Source organism: Passer montanus, unplaced genomic scaffold (assembly GCF_014805655.1).
Source record: "Passer montanus isolate IOZ18808 unplaced genomic scaffold, ASM1480565v1 scaffold8, whole genome shotgun sequence".
In the NCBI taxonomy this organism is placed as follows: domain Eukaryota; kingdom Metazoa; phylum Chordata; class Aves; order Passeriformes; family Passeridae; genus Passer; species Passer montanus.
Window position 1 is genome coordinate 1,033,898 of NW_024373256.1, and position 22,221 is coordinate 1,056,118.

Sequence of the window (22,221 nt, forward strand, 5' to 3'; positions counted from 1 at the left end):
GGCTGGAACTGCCCTGGGGAGGTGACACTGAAGGACGTCTTGCTGGAGCAGCATGGGCAGGAGGACCTAGGCATGTGGGTGCCCTGGGGCCTGTCTTGTAGAAGGGACACTGGGGACACGGAGCTAGAACACTGTCCCAGTTCACCGGGGACACAGTGCTGGGCACCGCAGCGCAGAGGGGCAGGAGTGCCATGCCATGGGGCCCCGGGGCTGTGCCATGTCCCTGTCCCTGCCTGCCCTGACCCGTCCCTGTCGCTCCCCAGCTCGGCCGTGGAGTCGAAGAGCACCGTGAGCATCCTGGACGACATCGGCAGCATGTTCGACGACCTGGCGGACCAGCTGGATGCCATGCTGGAGTGAGGGGCGCCAGGGCCCCGAGAACCTCAGGGCTTACGTGGGCACAAGGGCACAACGATCCACGACCCCCCGGCCCCGCCGCCCTCCCCCGTCCCCTTTGTACAGCCGTCCCCTCCCGGACATCCCGTCCCTCGGGGTTTGCACAAAGAAGAAGATACCTCAGGATTGTGCTCACGGACTCGGCGCCGGCTCCGGCAGGACTCCCTTTTGCAGAAGCAAAAAAAAAAAAAAAAAACCACAGAAATAAAACCCAACAGAAGAAACAAAGCAACACGCTCCGGGCCGGGGCTCCGGGGGGCTCCCGAGTGACCCGTCCGGTGGCCGCCCGTGCCCTGCCAGCCGCGGGTCACCGCCACCCGAATGTAGCACAAGCCCTGCCCGGCGGTGGCTCCGCCAGCCGCGTGTCACCCATGGCGTTTGCTGGTGGCGGGGCCGGGCGGGCAAACGCACTTGGGTTTCTTTGCTCCGTTTTTAATTTTGATTTTTAAACTTTGTTTTCTTTCTCGGTCGGCGTTGGCGGGGGGCGGGCAAGGCTGGCGGTGGCCCTGGGGGCAGCGGGACGTGCCCCTGCCCGGCCCCTCCCCGCCTGGGGACAGGACGGTGATAAGCTATAAAATAAAAAGTATTAATTTATTGGAGGGGAAAAAAAAATAATAAAAAAAAGATATAAAGCAGATTTCCCCCTATCCCAAAATAATAAAAAAGAAATAAACTTTAACAAATATATATTTAAAAGATTTAAAAATATTAGCAATTATATATAAAGCAGTTTAAAAGAAATCAAGAGAAAACTGGATTTTAGCTTGAGAAAAACTATTAGATTATACTAAGCTGTGTGTCTTGTGGCAAACTCATTCTAAGAGTAGCACAATATTTACCTTTTCTCTGGGTGGAAGGTACGTGCGAGCGGTTCTGGTCGGGTTTTCCGTTGGGATTCAGTGTCGCGTCTTTCTTTTTCCACCGTTCCGAACTCAAAGGATGTGCCTTGTTTTATGGAGGTTTTCGTTAATTCCTACGCTGGAGGTGTTTCATTTCTTTTGGAGTGTCTTCGGGGTTTGGTTTGGTTCCTTTTGTTGCTTTTGCTGTGGTCTGTGTCGGGGTGCGTGTGGGTGTGCGTGGGTGTGCACGCGGGGTGCGTGTGCCCGGCGCGTCCCGCGGGATGCGCCGCTGTAAATTCCTGTACAAACTGGAGTTGGAGTCTGGTTCAGTCGCTTGAGTCCTGATGAATGCATTTTTTGCTTGTGGTTTCCAAACAAAAGTGTTGCTGTTCCTTTCTCTCTCTCGAGACGTGGAGTGGTCTCTCCCTCCTTCCCTCTCCCTCCCTGCCCTGTCTCCCCTGTCTCTCCTGTTGTGGTCGCTGATCCAGATGTGTTTGGCACAACTTTGAAATTTCTTTTGGAAAAAAAAAAAAACAACAAAACACAAAAAAAAACACTTTAAAAATAATTTAAAAAAATAAATAAATCACCCGCCTGAAAATATCTGTTGAAAAGGAAAAAAATATGTATCTAAAAAAAAAAATCCATAAAGTTCTACATGATGGATATATACATATATATATTTTTTATGATTAAGTTATGGACTCTGTATCGTATCCCATCTGTCCAGCTCTGCATCTTGGTGCTGCTCCCTGCTCTTCTGTGCTTAGATTTCACCTCTACTCGTCTTTATTCTTCCTATTCTGAATTGTAGATGGCTCGTGGTGCTGTGAAGACGTTTGCTCCTATACCAAGTCTGGCAACAAATATTTAAACAAAAATAAAAAAATAAAACCCCTGCCGGGCTGCCACCACTGTTTGTGTCCCCAGGCCCTCCCGAGTCCTCGTGTTTTGCTGGGTGTTTGTGCTGCACAGTCTGTGGGCACCCCTGGGTGCCTCTGTGGGGTGCTGGGGCTGGCTGGGACTGTCCCCCATGGAATGTAGGGCCCAGACACTTCAATTTTCACCCCACGGGGCCAGTGCTGGCTGCTGACTCCCTGCAATAACTCACACCGGGCAGGAACAACTCTTTCTGCTTTTATTGTCAATGAAGAAATAATCAAATCTATATTACAATCTTAAAAACAGTAGAAAATGTGAGTAAAAATGCAACGGAGGCTTTTTGTCTTTAATGTGGAGACCATTATTACAGGGTGGTGAACAATGGGCTTGTGGAACTTGATTTGAGAACTAGCTGTGGCATAAAAATCGTACCTGGCTACTCAAGGAAACACCTCTTCCCACATGGATCGGCCTTGGCAGTAAAATTAAATATCGGAGACAGAAAGGGGTCGGGTGCCCACCCAGGGTACAGCCTAAAGCTCAGTCCTGCCACGGAGAGGGCCCAGCCTGTCCCCACCAGGACACACGGATCTGTCCAGTCCTGGTGCTGGCCACGGGCTGTGCTGGCCTGGCCCCGAGGCCCAGTGTCACCCCAGCCCCAGCCTGGGGGTGTCCCCAGCTGGGGTGGCACAGGCAGAGGAGGGCACTGGCACTGGAACAGCTTCCTCTTTTCCAATCATGTGGGGCAGAGCTGAGGAACACCTGGAGTGTCCGTGGGGCAGAGCCGCCGGCCGAGGCAGCAGCAGCAGGCAGTGTCGGTGAGGAGGAGCTGCAGCAGTCCTTTCAGTGGTGTGGTCACCCACAGGCCGATGGAGGGGAGAGTTTTTGGTCTTTCAGTGTGCAGGACTCGTGTGACGCTCTCGTTAGCACGTCCAGACCTGTGGGCAGACGATGGCACCGCAGGCAGTGACTCCTGAGCAGCCCTGTGGGCTTCTCCTCATCCCCCCCAGTTCCCCTCTGCACTGCCAGCATCCACAACACTGTCAGGACGGAAACCTCCCGCCCGTGGAGAACCTCCCCTTGTTTCAAAGAATCCCAGAATCAGGTTGGAAATTACCTCCAAGACCATCAAATCCAACCTGTGACTGATCCCAGCCCAAAGCACCGAGTGCCACATCCAGAAATCCCCTCCAGGGATGAGGACTTCACCACCTCCTTGGACAGCCCCTTCCTTAGCAGCCCCTTCCATGAAGAGATTCTTCCTCATGTCCAACCTGAACCTCCCCATGCCCAGTTTGAGGTTACACCCTCTTGTCTGCTCACTTGTTCTCCAGGAGCAGAGCTCAACCCTCACCTGGCTCCACCCTGCTGCCACTGACTCCTAACCCATTTAATGCCCCAATTCCAGCACTGGACATGCAGGAGAAGCCTGGGCAGACCCACCTTTACAGTGCTGTCCACGGCGCCGGAGAAGAGGCGGCCGCGGGACACGGCCAGCGCGGTGACACTGCCCTGGTGGCGCAGCAGGGTCTGGGTGCAGATCATGTTGTCCATGCTCCACACCTGCGGGGACACGGGCAGCGTGAGTGAGCTCCGGGGATGCCGCGTGTCACGGGTGACACGGGTGACACACAGCACCGGGGATGCCGCGCGTCACGGGTGACACGGGTGACACGGGTGACACACAGCACCGGGGATGCCGCGTGTCACGGGTGACACGGGTGACATGGGTGACACACAGCACCAGGGATGCCGCGTGTCACGGGTGACACGGGTGACATGGGTGACACACAGCACCGGGGATACCGCGTGTCACGGGTGACACGGGTGACATGGGTGACACGCAGCACCGGGGATGCCGCGCGTCACGGGTGACACGGGTGACACACAGCACCGGGGATGCCGCGTGTCACGGGTGACACGGGTGACACACGGAGGTCCCTGGGGTCCCCCGCCCTTCCCTCGGGCTCCTGGGCTGTCCCAGCCCCCTGCTCACCCTGAGCGAGCGGTCGTAGGAGGCGCTGAAGACTTTGGTTTGATCGGGCGTGGAGATGACGGCGAGGGCGTAGACTGTCCCCACGTGCCCCGTCAGCGTGCGCACCTGCTCCTTGGTCTCGATGTCCCACACCTGTGGGGACAGCCAGGCTTGGGTATCATGCTGTGCTGGGGGCACCCAGCTCTGCCCCGAGAGCTGTTCCTGCCCCCACGCACAGTGCCAGTGGGTGCTGTGCCCAGGGGACAGCCAGAACCAGGTGCTGTGCCCGAGGTACAGCCAGAGGCAGGTGCTGTGCCCAGGGGACAGCCAGAGGCAGGTGCTGTGCCCGAGGGTATGGGCAGGGCCAGGTGCTGTGCCCAGGGGACAGGTAGAGCCAGGTGCTGTGCCTTAGCAGACAGCCCGAGGCAGGTGCTGTGCCCAGGGGATGGGCAGTACTGGGTGCTGTGCCTGAGGGACAGGCAGAGCCAGGTGCTGTGCCCAGGGGACGAGCAGAGCCAGGTGCTGTGCCCAGGGGACAGCCAGAGCCAGGTGCTGTGAACAAGGGACGGGCAGAGGCAGGTGCTGTGCCCAGGGGCCTGCCCGAGGCAGCTGCCCACCCCCAGCCCTGCCCTGCCAGGCCAGCAGCCCAGCCCGTACGTGGATGAGGTTCTCGTAGGTGCCGCACACGATGTGGTGGTTGGTCACGGCGATGGAGTACACGCTGCCTCCCGACGTCTGCAGCACGTGCACACACTCCAGGTTCCGGATGTCCCAGATCTGAGAGGGATGGAGCAGAGGCAGGATCAGACCCTCCTCCTCAGGGGAGAGCCCTTGCAGCCATTCTGCCACACACAGAGTCAGCCTGGCTTCCCGTGGGCCCAGACCACACCTTTAGGGACAAACCTATCCAGCTGGGAATGCTCAGCACCAAAGAGCAAATCCCTGTTATCTTATTTAGTTGCCCAACTTATATCCAGGCTGGAAACATTGTGTGGAGACTTCACACCCTTTGTGTGTGACTGCACACATGTGCACACACAGCACAGCCCAGTCCTTGACAGCACTAAAACCCAACGCAGACAAATTAACAGAGATTCATTAACACTGAGAAGGGCAACTTCCAGTTTTCCTGCGTTCCCCAGATGCTGAGAGGTGACCTATTCATGAGAACCTGAGCCAGCACAGAGGAGGGGAACCCTCACACGGATTTATGGCAGCTCTGCAGCCAGCCAGTGACCTTGCCCCGTTATCAGCAGGAGTGTCAGTGCAGATAAGGCTGGGGCAGCCTCCAGGCGCCACGGCTGAGGCCCCAGTTTGTCCCAGTGAGCCTCCCCAGCAGCTGCCGAGGCCCAGCCTGAGGAGATGGAATCAGCACAGGAAAACCCCACGTGTCAGCAGTGCTCACATCCCAGCAGCTGCCCCTGGTGCTGCTGCCCCAGTGCAGAGCACAGAGAGGAACAGGAGAGGGGCTCAGGGTGTCACCAGGGCCCACCTTGATGGTCTGGTAAGATCCACTGTAGAGATAGTTCTGGGAAGCCACCAGCGCTCGAACCCAGTGGTTGAGACCTGTCAGCTCCTTCTTCAGCTTGAGCTCAGTGCCCACAATATCCCAGACCTGTGGAGACAGGGGGAGGAAGCTCAGTGGGGCTGGGCAGGGTGGACAGCAGTGCCCACCCTCGCTGCCCTCACAGCTCTTGAGGGGATCCTTGTGCCAGCTCTCCTGCCTGATGGGAATTGCCTCGCCACTGACTTGCTGATAAAACCCAGGAAGTGCTGAGCAAGCACATTCCCTGAGGGAGCCAGCCTGGAGCCTGCATTCTTGCTGGCAGAGACCCTTCCCTAGCACAGCCTAAACCACAGCTGCAGCAAGGAACTGCCCTGCACTTCCACAGAGCTCCCACCCCTGGCACACAGGGATGGCAGATCTCACTTCCCCCACTCTGAGCCTGCCTGGCTCATGGGCAGGAAGTGGCCAGGGATGACAAACCCAAGTTCTCCTTGTGCTGTGTGGCTGCTCCAGCCCTGAGCCCTCTCCAGAGCTGAACCACTCCAGGCCCCAGCTGAAGAAAAGAGCACAGTCCTCTTACAGATGGACGGGCCCATAAGCTGTCTCACCAGGAGCTGGAAACAGAACCACAGGAACCTAGCCAAGGCTTTAAAGGGCAGCCTGAAAAGCTGTTCCTGATTTCTGCATGTTTTAGGTACAGAATGCAGACTCAAGATCCTTTGGAGGCAGTTTCAAAACAGACAGCCTGAATCTCCAGCCAGTTCTGGAGCCCAGACACAATTCCCAATGGTCTGGGCAGGTCTGTTGGGGGCCTGAGGACACACACACACACGCACAGGAACTGCCAGGATGCTCCAGCTGCAGCCTCAGGTTTAGAGCTGGGAGATATACAGTTGTTGCAGCCAGAGAACAGCTTTCCCTTGAGCACAGAGCATGGGCTAAACCTCTGCAGTGCTGGCTGCTCTGTGGCTCAGGAGACCTTAGCAACAAGGTCAACTACAGGTCAAAATGCCACTTCCTTCCTCTTTGGACACTTCTGCCTGAGAGTTTGTACCCCTGGTCCCCAGGCAGCCCCAGAGGAGCCCTGGAGCTGCACCTTGATGGCTTTGAGGGAGCCACTGAAGAGCATGTTGTGTGAGGAGACCAAAGTGCAAACAGGATTGTCGTGTGCTCGGATCGTGTTCACCTTCTGCAGGTTTTGAATATCCCAGACCTGCAAACAAGAGTCATGGAATGGCTTAGCTGGGAAAAGATCAAATCCAGCACTGTCAAGCCCACCAAAGCAGAGCACCCATGAGAGGCTTGGCAGCCCACCCTGCCCCAGCCCAGAGCACAACCCCCTGCAGGAGCTGGGAGGGGGAAATGCAGCCTGCAGGAACCCCGAGCCCACCCCAGGGGTGGATACAGCACAGGAGGGGCATCAATGCCCCCTGGCACAGGAGGGGCAGCCCCTGCTGCTGTTGTACTCACGATGATGGTGCAGTCAGCAGAGCCACTGTACAGCTTGTTCCTGCAATGACACAAAGGGGGTCACCGAGGGACAGTGCCATGGCAGGTGTCACCTCCTCCCCAGGCCCTGGGCACAGGAGCTGTGCCATGGCAGGTGTCACCTCCTCCCCAGGCCCTGGGGACAGGAGCTGTGCCATGGCAGGTGTCACCTCCTCCCCAGGCCCTGGGGACAGGAGCTGCAGCCCTTGCTGGGCCAAGGCTGTGCACACGCACCCAGGGCAGGCCCAGCTCCTGTGGGAGGCCAGCGTGGACTGGCCCTTGGAGCAGGGAGCCAAGCACCCTCCTGGTGAGCAGGGAGGAAACCAGGACACGGGGCAGACCAGACAGACACACTCTTTGTTCATTTTTCCAGAGCAAGGAGGCAAGATGCGCCTCTCATGCCCAATCTGGCACATGCAGGACAGAGGATGGGAATTGTGAGGGCATGCTCAGGGCCCCCAGGGCTGTCCCCACTCTCCCCAGGCACAGGCACCCCTCCTCACTCACCCCTGGATGCAGAGAGCCAGCACAATTCCATCGTGACCCTCCAGGGTCTTTTGGCACTTGTATGTGGTGCAGGTGTCCCACACCTAACAGAAAGCACAGGGCAGAGGCTGCAGCCTGGGCAGGATGTCAGCACCCAGAGGAGGAACAGGCTGCCTGTCCCCTGGGCACTGCATGTCCCCTGGGCACTGCCAGCCAACCCTGGGCACTGCCTGACAGCCCTGGGAACTGCTTGTCCCCTGGGCACTGCTTGTCCCCTGGGCACTACCAGCCCTGGGCATTGCCTGTCCCCTGGGCACTGCCTGACAGCTCTGGGCACTGCCTGTCCCCTGGGCACTGCCTGACAGCTCTGGGCACTGTCTGTCCCCTGTCCCCTGGGCACTGCCAGCCCTGTCCCCTGGGCACTGCCTGACAGCCCTGGGCACTGCCAGCCCTGGGCACTGCCAGCCCTGTCCCCTGGGCACTGCCTGCCAGCCCTGGGCACTGCCAGCCCTGGGCACTGCCAGCCCTGTCCCCTGGGCTAGCACAGGCAATGCAGGGCAGAGGGTCAGGCTGCAGCTAGCACAGGCAGCAGCTGCTGCAGCTCTGCTCCCTCAGCACAGGCCAGCACAGCCCCCCAGACACAGGAGCAGCTCTCGGGCTCCTGCTGCAGCAGTGCCCACCCATCCCAGGGCTCCAGAGGCACAGCTCAGCTCCCCTGCCACTGCAGAGGCTTCCCCTGAGCACACAGGGCTCTCTCAAGAGGAACGTGGTGCCCACAGAGGAGAAATCTGCTTTCCTTCCCTAATCTACAGCAATACCCATTTCCTTCCACGTGGCTCTACAGCCAAGGAAACTGAAGCACAGCTCTGCTCCTGGCAGGGCTAGCTGTGGCAGCTCTGGGGACCCCAGCCTGGCCAGCAGCCACCAGCAGCCACCACAGGGACACTGGGAAGGGCTGCTGAGGCTGCACGGGGCAGTGCTGTCAGCCTGAGTTACTGAAAACAGGACAAAGAAAAACAAACAGGCCATAAAATAGGAAAGGACACTTTGGATCAGGGACAAATGTTTTGTTCTAAGATGACTTTTTATAACAAAGGAACATAAAATCAGAAGCTGAAATAGTCCTGAATACCCTAAATGCCACATAAAGCAAACCCAGCAGCTGCAGGAATGAGATTCTCATCAGGGCCTTGCAAAGATCTCTGCTTGTCTCTCAATTTCACTAGCACATAATGTTTCCTTGCAGAGAATTTTGTCCAACTATAATCATAAAGAATCATTTGATTCTTTGGAGGAAACTTTAGGAAGCAACATCCACCCACCCTACAAACGAACTCAGCTTCTGTTCCATGTGCAAATGCAGAAGGTGCGTGGAAGAGGGAAGCTCTTACCTTAATGGTTTTGTCTGAGGAGCCACTGAAGAGCAAGTCTCCTATGGAGTACACACACAGACACCACACGGGGCCCTGGTGGCCCACAAAGGTCCCCTTGCACTTGAAGATCTGCTGAGGATCGTAGGCTGCAGAAAGGAGAGGCAGGTGAGGGAGGGAGGGCAGTGCTGCTGCTTGCACAGCTGTGACAGCAGCCAGGAGGGCTCCCCAACCCAGCCCCTGGCAAAGGGATACTCACATCCAAGGATGCCCATGTTGAGCCGAGCATTGATGTGGGAGAGCTCATCCTGAAAAACACAACAAGCTGTGTGAGCTGTGCAGCCACCCAGGCCAGCCTGCCCTGGACATGGCCTCAGGACTGTCCCCTCCACTGCTGAACCCCTCTTGTCTTCTTGACTCCCACAGGGCCCTTCCCCAGTGGCAAACATCCTCTGACCAGAGGTCTGTGCTCTACTCTGTGACTGCCACATCCCTCTGCCACCTCCCTCCAGAGGCCACAGGGCTCTGACAGCACCTCAGACCTGCACTAAACTCTCAGTATCAGAGAGGCCCAGAACTACCTCTCACAATACACTGTCCTCATGCTGCAGTTCACCACACTGCTTGGATCTGCTTGGATCTGCTTGGATCTGCTTGGATCTGCTTGGATCTGCTTATCTCCCTGCAGGCAGGGAGCAGGGGACAATGCCCCTGTAAAAGGGCCAGGCTTTGGAGCAGAAGGCTGTCCCCAAAGCCTCCTCCAGGGCAGGAGAAGCCAGGCAGGGGCAGAGCCAGGTATCTCCAGGGTCCTCACGTTCAGCATGGAGGCGTCCCTGCGGAATTCCATCAGGTCCTCGCTCAGCTTGCTCTGGTTCTCATCCAGCACATCTGTGAGAGAGGGACAGGCCCACAGTCACTGCAGAGCCACTGGGGGCATCCCAGGGAACAGGCAGAGGGCACCCACTGCCCCCCAAGCCCGGAACACACTGTGCCATCAGCAGGGAGAGCAACCCTGCAACGCACCACCCAAGAGCTGCCCTGCCCCTGCAGCTCTGACCCAGAGCTCGTCTGGTGCACACCCACCAAACTTCAGCTCCAGGTTCTTCTCCAGCTGGTCGATTTTCTCGGAGAGTTTCCCCAGCATGGAGCGCAGGAAGGCGATCTCCTGGTCCTTCTGGGCCATGGCCACCTGCATCTCGTGGAAGCGATCGTCCGTCTGCTGCAGGAACTCCTTCAGCCCCTCGAACTTGCACGTCTCCAGGTGGGTCTCGTAGGTGTCCTGGTTTCCTATGAAGGCACACCTGAGGGGAAGCAGATGCCGGCTGCAGCAGGGCTCACCTGGAGCCTCCTTGCTCAGCTGTCTCCTCAGGGGAGCTCCAAGTGTGTGGGTCCCCAGCTGTCCTGCTCCTCCTGCCAGCAGCAGGGATTCTGTGGTTCATGATCCTTCAAAGGGTGGACTTGATCACCGTGGAGGTCCTTTCCAATTTTAATGATTCTTTGATCCTGATGGGAGAGGCCACTGCAGGACAAGAGAGGCCAAGCAGCTCCCATTCTTCCAGCCAGGGCACTGGCCCCAAACTGGACTGTCTGTCTGGGAAGCTGCAAGGAAAAGCAGATCTTGGGCAGGAGACAGAGGGTGGTGTCAGTTTGTTGTGTTCACCAGGAGCCATCAAAACCAGTGGAAAAAACTGCAGCTGACCTCAGCAGATGCTGCCTTGGGCCTGCAGCATGGCACAGTCAGGGCTGCTCTGCCAGGACCTGCCTTGCTCTGCCTCTGCCAAGACATGGCTTAGGACCATGGAATCATAGAATTGTTGGGGTTGGAAAAGGTCTCTAAGACCACTGAGTCCACTCGTTCCCCCAAGGCCACCACTAAGCCACGTCCCCACGTGCCACACCTACGTGGCATTTAAATCCCTCAGGGATGGGGACTCCACCACTGCAAGAACTTTCTGTGAACCCTCTTGCTGCACCAGTAAACCCAAGCAGGGGCTGCCCTGGGGCTCGGGTGACAGGGAACCCTCTGAGGTGGATCAGCACTTCCCTTGCCTGGGACAAGGCCTGGTTGGCAAGACACAGCCATGGTGCTCGAATTACTCTTGTCCTCACCCCCTCTCTTCATGCTCTGACTGTCCTCCAGCTCTCTGCCTGTGCCTTCACCCTCCTCCTCACTGTGACCTGCCTGTCCCCACCCTGAGGCTCTGGGGCTGCCTCCTGCAGCCCCTGTAACCCCCAGCTCAGCCTCAGGCCAATGCACAGCACTGGCAGAGCTGCTCAGAGCCTCGGGGCCACCCCAGGCTGCAGCAGCCAAAAAGCAGCTCAGAATGAGCTCGGTGCAGTTCCCCACCCAAAAGCATCGGCTCCTTACCCGTATTTGGAGTGGGGACACTTGATGTGCTCACACTCCTTCAGGTGAGCCTCCAGGTTCATTTTGAGGAGGGGAGGGCAGCTGGGGTTGTTGGGGCAGCGCACGGGCCTGTAGTCACAGCTGCTCTCATGATCCCTGGCCAGGGGAGAAGCAAAGGCAGGGAAAATCAGCAACGAGCAAAAATTATTGGGAACCACACAGACCGTCAGGAGAGGAGCAAACAGCCCTGTGAGGCTGTCAGATGATCCAAAGCCTCCTGCTCTGAGACTGCAATTCCAGCTCTAGATTCTCATTTGGCCAGAAAATTGAGAGTAATAAGAGGCCACATTTTCACAGGGCACGTCTACTTCTGCAGCTGATGGGATGAGCCTTCAGGCAGCCATCAACAACAGGCAATGGACAGGGAAAACAGGGAATGCATCCAGGATGGGGAAGGAGGTAGATTTTGAATTTGTAGGATATAATGAAGATAATTCCTCTTACAAAAGGAATCCCAAGTTCTCCACTTGACCTCGGCCATGGAGTTTCATCCCAGATGTGAGGTGGCCACTGTCACAATGCATCCCCTGTCCCAGTGCTGGCACTCAGGGAGCAGCAAACAGCATCCTCCCCCTGACACCAGCCCTGAGCTGTCCCCCGAAGCCACCCTGCCATCCCCCTGGCACAGCCAACCAGCTGCACAGGGCAGCTCGGGCAGGCTGGCAGGGCCCTTTCCCCGGGGAGGATCCCTGGCAGCAGCACTCACTTCCTGGCACTCAGCTTGATGGTGAAGGGGCAGCCGCGGGGGTCCACCTCGAAGGCGGTGGGCTTGCTGCTGGCGGCGGGCCGGCAGCCGTACTTGCAGTGGATGAACAGCTCCCCGATCTGCTCGGCCACCGCGATGTTGTTCACCACCACCGTCAGCTTGGCGTTGTCCACGGGGCACTTCTCTGCCAGGGAGGGAAGGAGGGCACGGTCAGTGAGGGCTCAGACAGGGCACCAGTGTTTCCCAGAGTCCCTGTGTGGAAATTGTGGTTTTGTGCCTTGCCCCGTCAGGTGAGCCAACTCCCCAGTGAGTGGCCATGGAAAGAGCCAGGAATATTCACACAAGGTTTGCCAGCCATCATCTTTGGTTTGTCTTGGGGTGTGGAAAAGTTACAGCTGATGTTAACCCATAAGGATTGAGGGAGCTGCCAGTGAAAGAAGCCCACAGATTCAGACTGCCTTGTGCTGGCTGATAAGCTCCTGCTGCCAGCAACCACTGAAACCCAGGATCTTTAGCTTGGAAAACACCTCCAAGATCATTGAGACCAAGCCTTGGACTGATCACCATCTCATCAACCGAGCTCTGCCACATCCAGCTGTTTATGGAACACTCCAGGCACGGGGATTGCAATTGCAAAGGCTTTTGCCACAGATCTGTGGGCTGGGGTTGATAGAGCAGAGCATGGTGAGGGGATTAACATGCAAAGCAGAGGGACCTCTTGCATGTGGAACACAAAAATCTTAAGGCAGAAAGAGCTGCTGCTTTGCAGGGCTCCCCAGGGAGCCTCCTCAGGACTCACTGTTCTGGTAATGCCAATGGTTTGGCTCTGCTGAACAACAGCTTGCCAAGAGGGGCACAGGTTTGTGACAAAAAAAAGTCTTTTTTTTGCAGGGAAAGTCCAACCCAAGCAGGAGCTGGTTAGCCCAGGCCAGCAGCCAGGGGCTTGGGCTCTCCCAGGGTTGTGGAAGTGCTGCGTGAGCTAAAGCAGCTCAGTGGAGCTCAGTCAGGGGCCAGAGCCTGGCACTGAGGGGATGGGGGGAAGGGGTTGATGCCAAACGTGGGCCCTGCTTCTTTATCCAGGCAGCCACAGAAAGAAAGCTTTCAGTTTGAAATCAGTGGGTCAGCTCTGGGCGAGACATGTATTATCCTGGGATTATCCACTGCATTTTCCAGGATCTGAGAACATCCTGTGCCCAGCCCTGCTGCAGTGCCCGTGCTCCAGAGTGCACCACTGGCCCCCAGCCCCTCACTGCTGCAGTGGCACGCCTGACTGACAGCTTGTTTTAAACCCTTTGGACATTTTTCTGCAGGTTTCTCTTTAGGTGAAAGCCAATCAACCAGGAAATAACAGTGTTTTGGCTGCATCACACAAGAACAGCTCTGTACTCACCAGATGTTAAGGCACATCTCCTGCAAAACGTGTGCTGTGGAGACAGAGAGGAACAGCAGCGTCAGCGGAAAACGAGAGCGGGCAAACGATTCCCCCATGGGAAGGGTGGGAGACACCAAAGCCCGTGCCTCAGGAGCCTCAGCAGCTGTGCTGCCTGTTTTAGCTCAGCAGCACAGGGCAAACCCCAGCTGCTTGCTCAGGCAGCTCAGGTGAAGCACAGGTCCTGAACACAACTTTGGAGCTTTGACCTTCTCCCCGTTCATGATTGTGCTGCAAGCCAAAGCCAGGGGCATGTTCTGCCACACTCTGATATTCATGGGATCACAGAATCCTGGAATGGTTTGGCTTGGAAGGGATCTTAGAGATCATCAAGTCCCAATTCCCTGCCATGGGCAGGGACACCTTCCACCAGACCAGGGCTCAGAGCTCCATCCAGCCTGCTCTTGAACACATCCAGATCTTTCCTACCCTCCACATCTGCATGGGGTTTCTGTACTTCACCCTCCACTGTAGCCCATGTCATCCCTCTCACTCCCCTGAGAAGCCCCCAGGGGAAGGGAAGCCTGGCCTCTCCCTGTCCTTGCCCAGTCAGCCCACCACATCCATCCCTCTGGAGCCCTCTCAAGGCAGCAGAAGCTCCCTGTCCTGCTGCCAGGCAGATGGAACAGCTGCTTTGTAAGCCCATTAAATGCTCTGTAAATTTGAGCACTTTAAATAGCTCCCCTCTCCGTTCTGACAGTTTCACTTGACAAAGTAGCAAACACAGCCTAACACACTAATGAACATCAGGGCTGCAGCATTCCACTGGTCCTGATCCTGCCCCGTGCATTCCCTGGAGCCTCCTCAGCCACGTTCCCTGGCCTTGCAGCCAGCTCTTGGCAGGGCTGGGAGTCCCCCTCTGGAGCTGTTATCTGCTGCCCTGCTCCCATGGCCTTTTCCTGCCCGGCACAGCTGCACCGAGCTCCCTCCAGAGCTGCCAGAGCAGGACTGCAGATGAAGCCAGGCTGCTTCCTGCAGTGGGCTTTTTTTCCACATTAACCAGTAAATCTCAGTGTCTCTGTGCAGAGCTGCTTACTGGAATGGTGCAGCCAAACTGCAGCAGCTTCCAGCACTTTGGGGGAATGGCACCCTCACTGCAATAAACAATCCTGAGCTCTGCTGCTGTTGCCACAGCCCCATGCTGGTGATCAGATCACGTCAGAAGCATTAGAGCCATCTCAAAGCCATCTTTCTTCACAAGTAGCACAGGAATAATATACAGCTTCTATTACATCCCAGGAAAATGGAATCCAGAAGAATATTCATAACACCCCGTGCCTTTCATTTGAGGCTCTCAAATCCCTTTGCAAGCATTAACTAAATGAAGCTTCAAGCCATTCTTGTTTTATAAGCAACACTTCCTTCACAACTGAAGCACAGCCATTCCTGGGGTGCCCAGAGCTCCTGCAGAGCCCTTCAGGAGGAGTTTCTGACCTCATGGAAGCCACAGCAAAGAGACTGAACATGGCCAGGATGGGGTGGCTGACAGCACAGCTCTCCTGGGAAAAGCCATCCCACTTTAAGCAAGCCCTAGTTGTGCTTGACAGTCCCCAGGGAGAGACAGAGGGGCCAGTCCAGGTCTGACTGTGGCTCACAGGGGATATTTGGGAGAGCCATGCCTTACCCCACAGGTTGTGATGACGGGATCCTTAAACACACTGCAGCACAGCTGGCAGCACAGCTTCACAGAGGGCTGCTCTGCAAACACCAGGGGCTCCTGCAGGGCACACACAGGGACACACACAGCATGGATTAGTCCAAACCAAGAGCCTGCAGCTCTGCAGAAGGAATAACACAACCCCTGTGTGCTGAGCCTCGGGCACACTGAGGGTTTTATTTAATCAACGTGAAATTCTGTCTGGATCTGCTGAGTTCCAGTAGGGAAAGAATGAATTTGGGAATGGCTGGAGACCCTCAGCTCATACAAACTGGGGGCCAACAGCATCTGGCAGGATCAGCACCTGACAGCAAACTGCACAGACCAACTTCTTTGCCAGTGATTGTCACCAGAACTGCATGAGCTGCACTGGCTGGGACTTTCTCCTTGGTTGGCCTGAGCATAGACCTGTCAAAATTGTACTGAGCCTGAGCTTAAGAGACATTTGAAAGCAGCCTGCACTCTTGTGTTTTTGAAGCATTCTGAAGGAAGGGCTCCTTCACTCAGCAAGCACAAACAACATTGTTTCTGCTGCAATGGGCCCATCTCTCCAGTTTTGTTTACCAGCCAGGACAGCCAGCACAGGGCTCCAAGCACGTCCTCCCGGAGCACCACGGCTCTCCATGCTCACATTTCAGAGCATTTCCAATCCATCTCTGCACTTCCCTCTGTCTTTTCATCCTGTGCTGCCCTCAGAAATGCAAACACGGCCCCCTGGGCTCCCAAATACGAAACAAACTCTTATCCCAGATTAGTGGCAGAACGCCGCCTGACCTTTTATTCATCCAGTTTGGGGTTGGTTACTGGGTCACAAGCTAAGCTCAGTTTAAAAGTATCCTCCCCTCGCATGCAGACAATTCCTTGCACCCTCCTGAGGCTTACAATCAAGTCAGTGGGGTGCCACACAGCCCTGAATGGGGATGGGCCTCCAAATCCATGGGGAATTGTATTTTTTTTGCTGCCTGGGGCCAGACCACCAGCCTGAGCCTTGCAACCTGCCCTGCTCTGCTGCAGGGCTGGGGAATCAAGCAGGACTTTGCACAGACTTACAGTTTTTCTGGGAAGCAGAAAAGCCTCACCATTGTCCTCGCTTTCCAGTCAGGGAAATGGTACACGAGGAAGCAAAGTCAGTGGTGGAAACAAAGTTAAAAGCAGGAGCCTGAGCCAGGCACAGCACAAAATCTGCCCCTGAGAGCTCTGTGTACTCACAACAGCCCACTAAGCTACTCTTTTGACACTGAGCTTCCTAACCCTGCTCCTTCAGGCAATCCCAAATACCTACTGGCTCCTCCTCTTCCTCATGGAGTGAGAACGTGGAGCGCAAGGACATGTTGGACTCGGAGTGCAGGGAGCGGACGGAGATAGCGGAGTCGGAGCGGCGCGGGGTGCTGATGGGAGGCTGCGGACAGAGCACTCTGGTCAGAGCAAATCATTCCCTTCACGTTCAGTTTTCCCCCTCCCCAACACTCAGCTGCTCCACTCCCAGCTGCTGTGTGCCCTTCCCTGCACCGTGCCCAGGCAGGAATCACTCGGGTTTAACTCCCCAAGCCAGGCTGCCATGGCAATTGCAGCACATCACCTTCTCCAAGGTGCACTCCCTGCACACTTACCGTGCACACCCGCCAAGCAACGGACTGGAAGAATTAATCCTTCATGGAAAGCTCTGTAAATCTCCCCCAGAGACTGCTCCAGCTCCTGCAATGTCTGTAATCTCTGCAGCAGCACTTGTTGTTGCACTCACTATCTAACTTCTGCCAAATTTCTTTGCGTAAGTGTGGAGACTTCCTTCTATTGAATTCTCTGTGAGCCCGGCTCTGCCGCTTCCTGCTCGGGAGGGGAGAGCAGGGCAGACACCGTGCACCAATCCAGAGAGATCCTCTGCCATGGCAGCCTTGGGATTGGCTTTGAGGGAGGGCTGCTGCTGGAATGCCAACCAGCAGCACGTAGCCAAGGTGCCATTCGGTGTCACAGCACCACTGCAGCCTGCAGACCTTGGGAGACTGGATCTGAGGACCCAGTACAGCTGGGAGCACAGCCACTGTGGGGTTACTCTGGGACAGATGCTGCTGGTGGACTGCAAAAGTGCAGAGAGGAGGAATAAAGCTCTTCACTGAGCAGAATGCATGCTTGGACAAAGAAATGGAAGAATGAAGCCAGCAGCTTCAGACCCTTCAGACGAGGCATGATGGATGAGCACGTGCACGTGTCACACGCTCCAAGGCTTGGCTGCAGCCTCTGTCAGTCCCTAGCCCTGAGGAGTGCTGGCTGAAGGAGCTCTGGAGATCCCTGGCTGCCCATGGAACAGGGACTGGCCCTGGCCCTGGCCCAGCCAAGGCCTGGCACTGCCCAGGGAACAGGGAAAGCTCCATGGACCAGACTCTGCAGAGCTCCTGTCCTGCACCTTGGGGGAAAAACACTTTTCCTCGTGTTCCAAGTGAGCCCCAGGAGCTGCATTCTGTGTGCCTGCCCTGGGTGAAAGTGGTGACATCAGAGCCAGGGCCAGACAAAGGCAATGCAGGAGGGCAGCGGGGCCAGCAGGAAATTCAGCAATGAAAGCTGCAAGATGAGGTTCAGAGGCTGCTGCCCTCCCCAGAGACAAGCATGCTGCAGTCCCAGGGCAGCCTGGCTGGGCTGCAGGAGAGCAGCAGACCAGGATCCTGCTGGTTCCTCACACTGCTCTGCTGCCTCATTTTTATGGTACTGGGCTCCAAGGAACTCAGAAATGCTGCATCAGCTGAGAAGCCAAAGCATAAATGTCTTTCCTTTAAAGACAGCATATTTATTGACTAAATACATAAACCTTAAGGAGGAATGGTCCTAATGAGGTAAATCCATTTTATGTGCATCCATTCATTTTATTATTTTCCTCCACTAGTAGCAGAAATTATTAAAATAACCAGAATGACTGTGCACAGGAGATGAAGGCAGCAAAGGCAGGCTTTGCAGGGAGGCAGGTTTGTCACCAGCAGCAGCCAGAGAGGATCACCAGCAGAGAAGGGGACTGCAGCAATCCAGGAGGCAGGGGTAGGACTCTGGGCTCAGCTCCCTGTGTCCTGGTTTGGATAATGCTGGTGTTAACTGCACAGCAGAGAAAGGGAAGGGCTGAGAAGGATCCTCACTCCCTCCAGGCTGGGGGAAAAACACAGAATGGCAGAGGGTGTGCTGGCACCAGACCCTCTGGGTATCTGCAGCCTTGGCTTTGCCAAGCAAACAAGGATAAAACGCAAGAGACCTCATTTCTGCACTAAACATCAGGCACACCTTCAAAGAGCCCAAGGATGGAGCACTCAAACACCTGATGGAAGATGGAGAGTTTTCACCTGTGGCTCAAGGTGAAGCTCCCTGCAAACATCAGGGCAGCCTCCATCCATGGTATCCAACGTTCCAACACTCAGCTGCAGTCTCTAGCTGCAGCTCCCACCACCTCAGCGACAGCAGCAGCCCCCAGGTGGAGGCTCCAGCACAGCCCTGGTTCCAGCTCCATGCAGGCACAGCAAGGTGGGAAGCTGTGGCACTGTGTCCAGGCAGGATGACAGCAGCCACTCAGCAATCCCTGCCCTGCACACAGAGCACACTGCTCTGCTCCTCTTCCATTAACAAGGAAAGAAAAGGGGGCAGTGGAGGTCACAGGAGGGCTCTGACTCGTCTCCAGCTGTCTCTCTGATGGCTGAGAAGCCCTTGGCAGCTTCTGGAGGAGGGAAAGCTCAGTGATGAGGAAGGGAAATCCCAGATTATTTCTTGACAAAGCAAATGAAGCTTCCTAAGAGGGTTAGTGAGTCTGCCTGGAGCAGCAGGCAGAGCAGGACCGAGGCGGTTCTGGTTTGTCAGCACCTCACGCTGCTTCCTGAACCCCTCATTAATCCTCTCACTATTTTTGCTGAAGAATATTTAACACTCCAGGGGAAGTGGGCTGAGACTGTCCAAGAGGACTGAAGCTGGCTCCCAGCAGAGATCTCCCCCACTCTTGGCTGCACACCCCAGCTTGTGCCAGTGGGGTTTTCAAAGGAGTCAGGCAGTTTCTTTATCAGACCTGGCTAAATGAAATGTTCACAGCATTCCCTCCTCTGGAAAAATCCTCCCCTCTGCCCTGTGAGAACTGCCCAGCTTGTGAAAAGGGCACTGTGAGCCCAGCACTCAGCCCAGAGGGTGTGTGCTGACAGCCAGGGGTGGGCTGAGCTCTGGCCCAGCTCGTGGGGTCACTGGTGGGCTGGAGAGCTGCTCTTGCCAAGGACACCAGGCAAATTTTCAAAGGACTTGTTAGAAAAAAAGACCAACAACAAACAAAACCCCCACGGGCTCACATAAAACACAGCAAGATCTCTGAGCAACAGAAGGAACTTTATAGGATGCTGACAATAAAATTCTTTGCAATCTGGTGTCAAATTTATTTTAAGAAGTGCTGCAGCTCCACACTGCTGCTGACCCCAGTCTCTAACTCCAGCAGCAATGATCCATTTATGCCTGGCTTGGAAACTGGGTCTTGTAACCTGACTAAGTCTACAAATACTTAATTTGAAGTTTGTTACTAACATGTTTAGATCTAGACAAAGCTTGTGGTTGTGAGAAGTGGCTGGAGCACCAGGGACAAGAGAAGGTCCAGCATTGGACCATGCTTTCATCAAGGTTTCCTTTGGTTGCTGTTCTTTATTTAATTGATTTAGCTAATTTAATTTCTCTCTAAGCAGCTAACCCTGAAGACTGTTGAATCACTAAATTCCTCAAAAAGAACTTAGAAGTGAGTGAGAAAACTGGATACAAAATTAGGAACTGCTTTACCACCAAGGTACTGGGAGACAAGAATGGTTTGTGGGGAAGCCCAGCACAGCCTGTAGTGTCCACCATCCCAACCTGCAGGTCTCAAACCCACTCCCTGTGGTCAGGGGCCCCATCTGGAGGTGGGAATAGGAATGGATTCTATGGCCATAACTGCAGAGCCAGCTGGGATCCATCCAACACGAGAGAGCCTGGCCCCAGTCACAGCCCAGACATCCTGGCAGGGGCAGCTTCCTGCCGAGCTCCTGCTCTCCCAGGAGCCAGTACTCCTCACAAGGGGGCTCTGGGGTTTGTAGTTCCCAGGCTTTGGACCCACATAACAATCTCTATCAGTGTCTAAAGCAGCAGCAGTTCCAGCCTAAAGCCCCAGGTGAGAGTGAGCTGCTTCCCCACGGCTCCAGCAATGCTGAGGCTGCTCCTGCCTCTGGGGCACACGTTACACAGAGAATGATGAGGGAGGCAGAGGAGTCCAGAGAGCTCCAGACACCTCTCATTTCACTTCTGATCTGCCAAACCAGTCAGCAGGGTGCTGCCAACACCTACCATGCCATCGTCCTCGTCCCGTGGGGAGTAGGTGAGGGTGCTGGAGGAGGACGGGGTCCGACGGTGCTGCTTGAAAGTATTGGTCCCGTCAGCTTTACAGGGAATTCAGAAAGAAAAACAAGCATTTAGGCTCCTCAGAAACACTGCCAAGCTGTGTGCCAGCCTCTGTAGCTGTAAGTGTTCCTTGGAAAAGGAAAAGAGTAGGGATTCTCCAATGCTGGTTCATGACTGGACGTATCAGCACAGGCAGAACAACCCTGATCCCTGAGAGCTTGCCCATAAAAGAGCACAGGTAATATCCTGTCAGATCCACAGCTTAAAAATACCATTAAAAGGAAACTTTATACTCCCAGGTATCTCAGTCACCAATAAAAATTACCTGGATCCAGGGAGGTCTGGATATCCCTGAGGCACAGGGGAGCCATGCTAAATTAAAAATGAAATATTTGTATAGAGATCATGTAACTGACTCTTACATGTATAAAAGTCTGAATGTAAATATTTGGGAGTCCAAAACCATCCAGAGTCCAGGACAAATGTAATCCAAACATTTTTCTCGGGCAGATGTTCACATCCTTATCAAAATCAGTGTCAAGTCTTCTTGTTTCTATTAAAGGTAGGATATTTGTATCCCAAAATGAAACCAGGCTTCTTCCTACATTCCCCCCACGTGCCAGGGCTCAGGCTCCCCTCACCTGCTGAGCTCTGAGGAACAAGGCACAGGAATTGTAAATGAGCAGGGACACTTGCATCCCCCTCTGTCTGAGCTAGAAATGGCCACGGGGTTTTACCAAAGCTCCAGAGTGACTCACAGTCAGGCACAGAGGGAAGATGGAAATTTTCAGCACTAGTGATGATTGTCACAGGGATCAATAGGATTTGGTGCTGAGCTCAGCATCAAACCCTGTTGTACAACTCTGTTGTCAGCAAAGGCTTCCCAGTGGTACTGCTCAGTCTGCCTGAGGAGAGAGAATTCCTGGGCCTGCTCATTCCCATCCTGTCAGGACACTTGGGCTGCACAACACCAAACCCAGCCCCATAACACCTGGTTAATGACCAGAGAGGTTCTCCCAACAGCTTTATGACCTGCAAAAGGACAACAACCACCCTGGGATCACACAAGTACACATGAAATACCCACCCTTTGTGATGGTGGTCACAGCAGAGAAGGCTGGTCCAAAAGTAGTTTCCATTCTTGTCTGAAATGATGAAAAAACAAATGTCAGGGCATTTAAAGCCTTCAGACTTTGCCTGAGCTGGTGAAATGCTGCATACACATTCATCTTTTCTCTGTGAACAGTGAGATTTCAAGTGGCAGGAAAAGAGGCTGTTTCAAAAGGAAGGATGGGAGCAGAGGAAGCAGCCTGTCCCTCCGTGCCAGCAGCAGGGCCTTACCCCGTTGGTGTTCTCAGAAGAAGTGATGTTTGTTGTGCCACTGGAGAAACGATTGTAGCGAGCGTTCTTGGCTGAGCTCATAATCTAGGCCAGCATCTGCTAGTCATGGGAAGCTTGCTCTGTGGGAGAAGGAGGACACAAAGGGAGTTAGGCTCCTTGTGGGTATTTCCCTGGGCTCAGGGAACACTCTCCTGCAGCACAAAGCCCAAGTGTTCACCCAAACTCACATAAACCTGCATTTTCAGAAGCAAGAGGCGAGGGCAAAGTCAGATTCCTTCAAATTGTTCCTGGGTGAGTGTCCAGCATTTTTAAAATATATGATTATCTTTTAATAAGAGCCTCATTTCTCTCCCTCCACCGGTTCATTA

General features: G+C 55.0%; 2 protein-coding genes and 1 long non-coding RNA gene across 6 annotated transcripts in view; 2 read left to right on the forward strand and 1 right to left on the reverse strand.

Annotated features, from left to right (window-relative positions):
* The window catches only part of CASKIN1 (CASK interacting protein 1), a 32,328-nt gene extending 30,194 nt beyond the window's left edge, over window positions 1–2,134 (forward strand). The window contains 1 exon segment of the mRNA XM_039732015.1: window positions 264–2,134. Coding sequence (XP_039587949.1) covers window positions 264–360 — 97 coding nt within the window. The 3' untranslated portion in view covers window positions 361–2,134.
* A 218-nt stretch (window positions 2,135–2,352) lies between these two features.
* TRAF7 (TNF receptor associated factor 7) overlaps window positions 2,353–22,221 on the reverse strand; it is a 29,277-nt gene continuing 9,408 nt past the window's right edge. Inside the window, exons 1-21 of one of the 4 annotated variants that reach the window (XM_039732020.1) lie at window positions 21,854–21,917; window positions 21,600–21,657; window positions 20,459–20,641; window positions 16,753–18,195; window positions 16,425–16,541; window positions 15,110–15,202; window positions 13,447–13,480; window positions 12,057–12,240; window positions 11,312–11,446; window positions 10,027–10,244; window positions 9,758–9,831; window positions 9,203–9,251; window positions 8,965–9,092; window positions 7,595–7,677; window positions 7,070–7,109; window positions 6,696–6,812; window positions 5,585–5,707; window positions 4,750–4,869; window positions 4,114–4,245; window positions 3,561–3,680; window positions 2,353–3,055 (exon numbers count right to left, since the gene is read on the reverse strand). In XM_039732020.1, the coding sequence (XP_039587954.1) occupies window positions 3,041–3,055; window positions 3,561–3,680; window positions 4,114–4,245; window positions 4,750–4,869; window positions 5,585–5,707; window positions 6,696–6,812; window positions 7,070–7,109; window positions 7,595–7,677; window positions 8,965–9,092; window positions 9,203–9,251; window positions 9,758–9,831; window positions 10,027–10,244; window positions 11,312–11,446; window positions 12,057–12,240; window positions 13,447–13,480; window positions 15,110–15,202; window positions 16,425–16,472 (1,713 nt within the window). In that variant the 5' untranslated portion in view covers window positions 16,473–16,541; window positions 16,753–18,195; window positions 20,459–20,641; window positions 21,600–21,657; window positions 21,854–21,917 and the 3' untranslated portion in view covers window positions 2,353–3,040. Of the gene's footprint in view, window positions 3,056–3,560; window positions 3,681–4,113; window positions 4,246–4,749; window positions 4,870–5,584; window positions 5,708–6,695; window positions 6,813–7,069; window positions 7,110–7,594; window positions 7,678–8,964; window positions 9,093–9,202; window positions 9,252–9,757; window positions 9,832–10,026; window positions 10,245–11,311; window positions 11,447–12,056; window positions 12,241–13,446; window positions 13,481–15,109; window positions 15,203–16,424; window positions 16,542–16,752; window positions 18,196–20,458; window positions 20,642–21,599; window positions 21,658–21,853; window positions 21,975–22,221 lie in introns of those variants that run through there. The other 3 variants (XM_039732016.1, XM_039732017.1, XM_039732019.1) reach the window with 3 other exon arrangements.
* LOC120513059 lies at window positions 4,241–4,671 on the forward strand. Its single transcript, XR_005630189.1, has 3 exons — window positions 4,241–4,339; window positions 4,400–4,490; window positions 4,642–4,671. It is a non-coding gene; the product is annotated as an uncharacterized LOC120513059 (long non-coding RNA).